The sequence below is a fragment of the Drosophila ficusphila genome, unplaced genomic scaffold (assembly GCF_018152265.1).
Source record: "Drosophila ficusphila isolate 14025-0441.05 unplaced genomic scaffold, ASM1815226v1 contig_412, whole genome shotgun sequence".
Taxonomy (NCBI): Eukaryota; Metazoa; Arthropoda; class Insecta; order Diptera; family Drosophilidae; genus Drosophila; species Drosophila ficusphila.
In genome coordinates this window covers 5,741,818-5,750,332 of record NW_025064326.1, presented here as the reverse complement: position 1 = coordinate 5,750,332, position 8,515 = coordinate 5,741,818, and the positions used below count along the sequence as shown (strand labels likewise).

Sequence of the window (8,515 nt, the reverse complement as noted above, 5' to 3'; positions counted from 1 at the left end):
CCAACTAAAAGCCGATAACAAAACAGCTGTTGTTACGAAAAAGATAATCGAATAACGATAAAATCGAAGAGAGCGGTTAGTTTTCAAAATTGGTACAAAATCAGGGCTGATATATTAATGCATTTACTTGGCTTATTATTATGCAATTTAGTTGTTGTTTCGTGGTTACATACGCGCACTTAGTTTCTAATCCCGCTGACAGCTAGAAATCCAGCGAGGCTGTGGCATTGGAATTGCTCAGTAGACCGGAAACGCAACTTTCCGGCTTGGCAGGAGACGACTCCTGCAGCTCCGGGGGCAGGTGGAACTTCTCAATGACGAACTTCTTACGGCGCAATTTAAAGGCCAGATCCGTGGTGTCCGGCATGTGGACAGCCAGCGTGTTCAGCGCCGACATCTTGTGCAAATGGAGCAGGCCACTGTACTCCTTGAAAGCGGGATGCGTTTCCTTCTCCGACCCGGCAAACGACTCTAGTTCGATGGCATAGTCTACCAGCTGGCGGATCTTGGGCACTAGGCTCTCGTCGTACTTGGCGATCAGGTGCATGGGCATTGTAATCAGACACACCGAGTTGCAGTTTCGCACACTAGCCATCAGCAGGGTGAGGAACTTGATCAGATCCTCACCAAAGTGCTCGTCGTACCACAGCGGCGATCCCAATGAGGTCAGGCAGACGCGGCAAAGGTTCTTCTTGGTCCCAGCTACAAAGCTCTCGTCCCGCAGCAGCTGTTGGATATCGTTAAGAAGTCCGCCGTAGCGAGGGTTATGGAAGACTTGCGGCTGCAACTCCTGGCTGCCGGTTTTTGTGCTGCTCGTGCCGCTGCTGGTATTGTTGTTATTATTGTTCGTTGAGTTTTCCTCCTGGGCCGTATTTTTCTCCTGAGGAGTGGGCTCTGCCCCAGGAATCGGTGGGGCATCTTCCACGGGCTGCTGCTCCAGAGACGTAGACGTCGGCGAGCTACTCTTGGAGAACTCCTCCGCAATTACAATGTCCGGCTCCTTGTGGCTATCGTCCCACATGGTGGTATTGGCATAGTAGAGCATCATCGAGTCCATTTGCTCCATAAGATTAAAATGATGACCGATCTTGGCGGTTGCATGTTCGGAATTGACCAGCGGCAGATCGTTATATCGCCAGGCGATTCTCAGGCCATTCTCGGTGCCTCCGGAGCTCTGCGCCTGCTGCTCCTCGCGTTGTTCCACTTCCGTTTCCATTTCGGTCAGCGGTTTGGGCAGACGACGCATCATCTCCACCGGGATGTCATCCAGGCTGCCGAGGAAAATCTCCTGCTTGGACAGCACGCCCTCCGCTAGAAAGTACTTGGCCAGCACCTTGGCGTGGGTCATGAAACGGTCCTCCTCGATCAGGCAAATCGATCCCATGGGCAGACCGCCGCCGATGACCACGTCCAGATACGGGTTTCCGCTGGAGGTAATTACCTGCGCCGTGTGCGGCGAGGTGCGGGTGCCGCGGATCGGCTTCTGCACGGTGCGCTTGCGGAAACTGGTCATCTTCGTCGGCTAACCTTTATTTTTGCGTTCTTTTCGCTTCTTCGTGTTCCCTCTCTTCGCGTTAACTTCTTTGATGGCTGCCAATAGGGGCACACACTAGGCGGGTCTATCGATTACACTCTCAGCTGATAATTCGCAAGTGTAGGATGCGATGGTTTGTCTTGTATCGCAAAAAAAAAATAGCTAAAAAAAGTTTTAATTTCTTAAAATTTTTTTAAAATGAAGGTCATTTATAGTTGATTACTTAACTAAATCCAAGCGAAAGTTAATTCACAGCGTTCTCTATTGAGCTCTATGAAGTGTGATTATAATAAATGGCAGCCTGCAAATATCGATAACGAAAACAGCTGATTGGTTCAAAGTTTTACCTGTGCAACTTTGATGACAAACTTTTTGTTATAAGAACTAAAGCAAAACAATTGGTAAAATACGTTAGAATAAGGCCAAAATGGCTGAATTGGCATCGCCGCAGATGACAGAACAATTGGACAATGAGGAGGTTCGGGAAATCCTGAAGAACACCACAGATCTTCGGCAGTATTCACGGCAGATTGAAAAGGAGTTCAAGGAGGTGGAGAACAAATCCATAGAGGGTAAATAAGACACTTTTATCCATATGTAGATATGTTTTTACAATTCTTCCTTTAATATTAGACTACATAGCTGAATCCCAAAACATTGCGCATCTGCACAATCAAATAAACGATTGCGACGATGTCTTGGAGCGAATGGAAAATATGTTAATGAGCTTCCAGAGCGTTTTGAACAACATAAGCACGGAGATCACGCAGCTTCAAAAAAAATCGGTGTCTATGTCCCTTCAGTTGACAAACCGGCAGTCAGTCAAGGCCCAGTTATCCCAGTTTATTGAGGATATGGCTGTTTCCGAGGAGATGATTAATATAATTATGGAAACTCCGGTTACTGACCGAGAGTTCGGCTGTCAGTTGAGTGTATTGAATCATAAACTTTCTTTGGTAAAGGAGCTTAGCTTCAACGAGTCAAAATCCACTAGCGATGTGAGCGATGTGCTGCAGAAGTTGCGACTAAAAGCCATGAGCAAGATTCGTTCTTACCTGCTGGAGCAGATCTACAAGTTTCGCAAGCCCATGACAAACTATCAGATTCCTCAGAATGCCATGCTCAAGCACAAGTTCTTCTTCGAGTTCATCCTGTCCAATGAGCGTCATGTGGCCCAGGAGATATGCAGCGAATACATCGAAACGATGGGCAAGATTTACTACAGTTACTTTAGGGTTTGTAGATTACACTTACATAGTTTTTCTTCATAACTTATTAACGTTCCTTACAGAGTTATTCCACCCGCTTGACGAGTCTCAAATTCGAGGAATCCTGCACAAAAGACGATTTAATGGGCATAGAGGACAATGCCTCCAAGGGTTTATTTTCCAAGACAACAAGTCTGAAGCACAAGAGTACTATATTTACAATAGGAAAGCGAGGCGATATACTTAACCAGCAGTTGGAGGCTCCTATCATAGTGCCACATGCTCAGCTGAAGAATCGAGTAAGACTTATAGTTTTTAAGTTTGAAATTACCTATTAAAACAGCATTATTTTTCAGTACACAGTAGAAGCTCTTTTCCGTTCGGAGCAATATGCCTTGGTGGATAATGCCTGTAGGGAATATCTGTTTGTCACTGAGTTCTTCATGGTGCGCGGCACCCAGGCGCAGGATTTGTTTAACCAGATTATGGGCAAAACCTTAACTCTCATGATTGTAAGTGAGCACTTAAACTTCCTTAATGTAAACAATAACTTTTTCTTTATTTTAGAAAAACCTGGAAGCTTCTATACATGACTGCTTCGACACCATAGCGATGTTCCTGTGCATTCATCTCATTTTCCGCTATCAACTAATGTGCCACAAGCGCTGTGTGCCTGCATTGGATAAGTAAGTTTATTTGTGGGCGTTGTTTTTAAACTTCATTGTCACTTTGTTTCTACACAGGTACTGGGACTCCTTGCAAGCTGTTATTTGGCCGCGTTTGGAGCTGGTTTTCCGTTTAAATATACAGAGCATTCACGACTGTGACCCAACCAAGTTCAACAAGGAATTGGGGCCGCACTATGTAAGATTATCATACTGTTTCGCCACTAATTGCCAAATCACAATTGAAAAATGCGTGTTAACTATCTTGATCGCATAAATGCCAAGTCATATAATACGTATTGTTTTTTCAGATAACACGACGCTATGCAGAGTTCAGTGCGGCCATTGTGGGAATCTCGGAGCACTTTCCCAACGAATTGGTGAGCAGATTGCTACTGGAACTGCAAAACGAAGTGGAATGCTTTATCCTGCGTATGGCTGCGATTTTTCCAACTCGCAAGGATCAACTCATCTACCTGATCAACAACTATGATTTAGTTTTGGGAGTGCTGATGGAACACACGCGAGATAATTCTAAGGAGGCAGAGGCTTTCAGAGAACAGCTTAACGCACGCAGTGCCGAGTATGTTGAAGAAATCCTGGCCCCACATTTCGGAGGCATCATTCAGTTCGTGAAGGAGTGCGAGCACTTCTTTGAAAAGGAACAAATGGATGAACTGAGAAAGCAGGAGCGAAGAAGCTTGGCATTAGTCGCCAGCTTCTCGGCCAACTGGAAGAAATCTCTCGAGGAGCTTAACAGGGAAGTGCTCCTATCCTTCCCATCGCTGTTAACGGGCTCTCAGCTTCTGCAGCTCGCTTTGGCTAGTTTGGTGCAGTATTACCATCGCTTCCACAAGCTTCTCACACCCAATGCCCGCGCCCAGCTCACAAATATCCATGTGGTGATGGTGGAGATCAAAAAGTACAAGAGCAATTACTGAGAAACACTTTAATCGAATGTGTGTAGACTTCTGTGTATTCCGACTTGAATAAAGTTCCAAAATATATGTTATAGGTATATCCGCTTAGCGCATTGACTTAGTCTTCATCCTCGAACATCATCTCGACGAGATCCTGGTTGGAGCAGCGTTCGCCATCGAGACGTTGTGGCTGCTTCCAGCGCAGCAGAGTGGGCAAGAAGATCAAATGGGTGTTGGGATCCTTGCGGAAAGGGCAGTTCAAGTCCTTCCAGCTGCGGCGAAAAACAAGTGTTATTTTAATTGTTTACAGTGCTTTTGTGATAACAGGTCAGTGCTGAACAAAACTGAAGAGCATCGTAAAGCTATCGCTGTTTAATCGTTTTTATCATGAATGTTCTCGGCGTGTGAATAACCACTCGAAAGTTTATTTCATCATCAAACAGTTGCGGTTAAATGAATAGCTGCCAATTACCGAAATCCGGTTATTTGCAAATTAACTAAAAAGTGCTACATTTTATGGAAAAAATCAGAGACCTCTAATTTGACTTTCAATACTATTCTTCTAACCGCAACCTGGGGTTTAAATATTGCTATTAACTTACTAGGCGCGTTCGCCCACATCCACATGCACAAAGTGGGAGTTGCCGGGGGCCTTCTTCAACGCATCGTGTATCACCGGCTCGGCTGCAATCGTACGTAAATGTAATATGTGAGTTGGGAAACCAGATAACCTGCGGTCAACCGCATTGGAGAATCATGGCATCTTACCCTTCACGCAGTAGGGACACCAGCTCTGGCCATTTTCATCTTTTCCGCCACTGAACAGGACATGGACCGCCTCGTTTCCGTTCTCCAGCTCCTCCATTTTCTTGGAGAACTCCTCGTAGCCCTTAACATTGTGTGTAACAACCATTGTCTTGCCCGGATTGGTATTAACCGCGTAAAAGCGTCTGAGAATTCGACTAAAAATTGTTGGGACCGACGTGATGGTGCACTTCAGAGTAACTTTCTGGAATGAAATCTCTTATTTTATCAGGTTCTCTGACGTAGAGTTGTGAAAACATCGGATGACAGGGTTGTCAAAGTTATAGTTATTAGTAGCACGTCGAGTCCCTAGCGAGAAACTAGCTATGACGAAAAATATATTTAAGGACCTATGAAGTATATTGGATTCACACAAATTACGCTCTTGGAGCTGATCAAGACCTATTTTACGATTTTAACGGATTCCAAATAAAGCTGATTTATTTTCTCGATAGTCTCGCTAATCGATAGGTTTTGAAGTGGCAGCTCTATTCTTATCGCCCAACACAACAGCTGATTGGAACACTTTTTTATAAAGTGCATTTTATTTGTTTTTCTATCACTAATTGGGACTTCAGCAATGTCACGGCTTGCTTTGTTGCGCAATTTGGTAAGCCATCGGCAGAATCTGCTGCCGAACAACTTTGCCAGGATAAAATGTGCGGCGGCGATGCACTGGAGTCCACACTTGAAGCAGGAGGCGTCGCGCGGTTTGTGTTTCGACTTCCCCATGGGTTACATATATTTATTATTGATATATTTTGTGAAGATGGTGGCGGTAGTTCCTTGCAGCGATCGCAGGATAACACCCAGGTGTCTAAGGATGTGCGGCCCATCGGCGAGAAGATCAAAGAGAATACGAAAACTGCTAGCTATACGGCTATAATAATTGCTGGATTGGGTGTAACCTGTGTCATGTTCTTTGCCATATTCCGGGAGCTCTTCTCCAGCGAAAGTCCCAACAACATATACGCAGATGCTTTGAACCGTGTGGTGAACGATCCGCGAGTTCAGGACGCTATTGGAGCACCCATCAAGGGATTCGGCGAGACTTCGCGGCGAGGACGCAGGCAACATGTGGCCCACTCAAGCTACGAGCGTCATGGAAAACCCCACATGCGGATGCAGTTCTATGTGCAAGGTTTAAGGAACAAGGCCACCGTGCAACTGGAATCCAGAAGGGTAGGAATGATTTGCCCACTTTATAGTAAACCTTTATTTTAATATGAATGATCTTTGACTTTTCCTAGTCAAACGGCGGCAAACTGGAGTATCGATACCTATTTGTGCAATTGGATCACTATCCCCACACCACCATTATTCTGGAAGACAACCGCGCCTTTGATCCCGCCCCTGAGCCAGCGTCCGCTGCATCTTCCTTTGGCAACCTTGCACTGATGTCAAACAGCCGGGACAAATGAGCACTGCACTTAAATTTTCTGTACACTTGTTATATTTATTATTTGACTGACAATGAATTTGCATTAGAAATCCAACCAGCGGCAGCCTCGAATCACTCGCCAATGGAGAAGTTGTCCATCTCCATAATGGCGCCCGATTGGTGTCAGTAGAGCTTCTTCCAGGGTATAATCTCCCAGGACCGAACAATGTGGCGACCGAAGAGAAAGTCTTTTAGCTTGTTCATGATGTAAAACGAGATGCCAAAGAAGGAGGCAAAGTACAGCCAGAACTGGCCAAGACGCTCCCAAATGCTCAGATGATAGCGAGCGGGAACTTGGAGAACGTCAAGTTCCAGTTCGATTATGAGGCCGGGCTCCAAACGAGGTGAAGTTTGTCGGTAGTATGTCTCTTGCACAGCCAGCTGGAAGTAAGCTGGATTAGCCTTGACCTGCGCTAGCAAGGATTTCATTTTGAACTGCTCTATTTTTCCTGAAGTCGAATTGGTATCCACTTCGACTTGCCGAAACTGAGTCTTAATGTTGCGTCCTGGAAATGGGCAGGTGAATTCCACGTATTGTTTCAATTGCAGTTCTCCTTTCAGTTGAATATGTCCATTTTTGAGGCGAGTGGCCAGCGGAAGCTGAAGTTGGTGGGCCAGCACGGAGGGAGGTAAAAGGTTGCACTTGTGTTGCAGTTCAGCCTTGAAGAAGACCAACAGATTGAAGCTAACCAAACGAGCAGGCACATCCTGCAGTTCCAATTGAAAGTGTGCCCGATCCGTGACGCCATCGTAGTCTACATCCTCCGTCCAATATTTGGTGGTTGTGCAACTGTTGGTGAAAATCTCCATTTGCTCATTGAAATTGTTGAAGCTGCTGCAGGCGACTAGAGATTCCTCCTCTTCATATTCTCCTGGTTCCGTCGTTCCCACGAAAATGTACTGATAACTGAACTCCACATTCGGCTGCTCGTATAACACCCTCGATTCTGATATCCCAGAATAAGGACTTAGCATGGAAACCAAAAGCACGGGCAGCATTACGGAAAGCGCTATGAAAGCCAGCACCAAAAGCGAGGCAAAGGAACACAGCGAGTTCTTGTACACGATCGCCGTGTTAGTCGTATGGAGCGGAATAAATCTCATCCTGATTTTAATACAGTTTTGCTTTTAATCCGGTTTTGCTGCAACACCTGCTTGCTAAACACATGTCATCAGAATGTTGTGAAAATAGGTTTTCTGTGCAACGTTGCCAAGCAACCTTTTTAAAAGGAACTGTCAACATAGTGGGTAAGTTGTATTATTTTACCCTGTTTTACATACCTTTTGTGTGTAAAATGTGGAAACTGTAAATGAAATGTAGTTAAAATGTACTTATGTTCGGAGACTTCCGTAAAGCCAATTTCGTAATATTTATAACTTTGAAATTTTAATTTGATCCACAAATTAAAAAATGTATGTTTTAAAGATTATTTAAATAAAATTCAGAATAAAAAATTTCAAATTCAGGGTATATAAAATGTCTTACATAAGTATCTAAATAAAAAAAGAATGTAATATAACCAGGAAAAATGTTTCCGCATTAAGTGACCCTTTCTTCATTGGGCTTCACCGTGAAGAAGTCGACTCTTCAATCGCTTTATTAGCAACTGCCTGGCCTGTCTTCTTCCAGTTGAACCTCCAACTTCATTGACGGCCAAGACACATCCGTTCCGGCTTTAGGCCGATACCAAAAAAGTATTGATTGCACATAATTATAGGATTTCGATACGGGTCCAATTCAAGCTCGCACAACCCACCGACTTGAGTGAAAAGTGAGCCTGCAATTGGGGGGGCAAAGGGGGAAAATGCGAAAATAAAAACGGACGCATAACTTGACCAACATTTGCTCATAATTAAGACCGCCAACTGGTTTCCAGTTTGGTTGCAGGAGGTTCGAAATACTTTCGTGCGCAACGCGTAAAAATCGGAAGTTGCAGCTTTGC

At 44.8% G+C, this 8,515-nt stretch overlaps 5 protein-coding genes across 5 annotated transcripts; 2 read left to right on the top strand and 3 right to left on the bottom strand.

Moving 5' to 3' along the window:
• Positions 1 to 76: 76 nt before the first annotated feature.
• Positions 77 to 1,624, bottom strand: LOC108089851 (putative elongator complex protein 4). Its single transcript, XM_017188295.2, has one exon. The coding sequence runs from the start codon at positions 1,511 to 1,513 to the stop codon at positions 203 to 205; it is 1,311 nt and encodes a 436-aa protein (XP_017043784.1). The 5' UTR covers positions 1,514 to 1,624; the 3' UTR covers positions 77 to 202.
• Positions 1,625 to 1,850: 226 nt separating this feature from the next.
• On the top strand, positions 1,851 to 4,425 carry LOC108089847 (vacuolar protein sorting-associated protein 52 homolog). The gene is made up of 7 exons (XM_017188292.2): positions 1,851 to 2,106; positions 2,168 to 2,769; positions 2,826 to 3,041; positions 3,099 to 3,254; positions 3,310 to 3,428; positions 3,486 to 3,606; positions 3,719 to 4,425. Exons 1-7 carry the CDS (start codon positions 1,962 to 1,964, stop codon positions 4,346 to 4,348), a joined length of 1,989 nt encoding a protein of 662 aa, XP_017043781.1. The 5' UTR covers positions 1,851 to 1,961; the 3' UTR covers positions 4,349 to 4,425.
• On the bottom strand, positions 4,342 to 5,397 carry LOC108089856 (thioredoxin domain-containing protein 17). The gene is made up of 3 exons (XM_017188301.2): positions 5,096 to 5,397; positions 4,930 to 5,011; positions 4,342 to 4,599 (listed from the first exon to the last, which is right to left on the bottom strand). Exons 1-3 carry the CDS (start codon positions 5,238 to 5,240, stop codon positions 4,446 to 4,448), a joined length of 381 nt encoding a protein of 126 aa, XP_017043790.1. The 5' UTR covers positions 5,241 to 5,397; the 3' UTR covers positions 4,342 to 4,445.
• Positions 5,398 to 5,619: 222 nt separating this feature from the next.
• On the top strand, positions 5,620 to 6,627 carry LOC108089854 (mitochondrial import inner membrane translocase subunit Tim21). The gene is made up of 3 exons (XM_017188299.2): positions 5,620 to 5,841; positions 5,901 to 6,313; positions 6,382 to 6,627. Exons 1-3 carry the CDS (start codon positions 5,712 to 5,714, stop codon positions 6,550 to 6,552), a joined length of 714 nt encoding a protein of 237 aa, XP_017043788.1. The 5' UTR covers positions 5,620 to 5,711; the 3' UTR covers positions 6,553 to 6,627.
• Positions 6,628 to 6,680: 53 nt separating this feature from the next.
• Positions 6,681 to 7,803, bottom strand: LOC108089852 (transmembrane protein 231). Its single transcript, XM_017188296.2, has one exon. It carries the CDS (start codon positions 7,674 to 7,676, stop codon positions 6,696 to 6,698), a length of 981 nt encoding a protein of 326 aa, XP_017043785.1. The 5' UTR covers positions 7,677 to 7,803; the 3' UTR covers positions 6,681 to 6,695.
• Between the last annotated feature and the right edge of the window lie 712 nt (positions 7,804 to 8,515).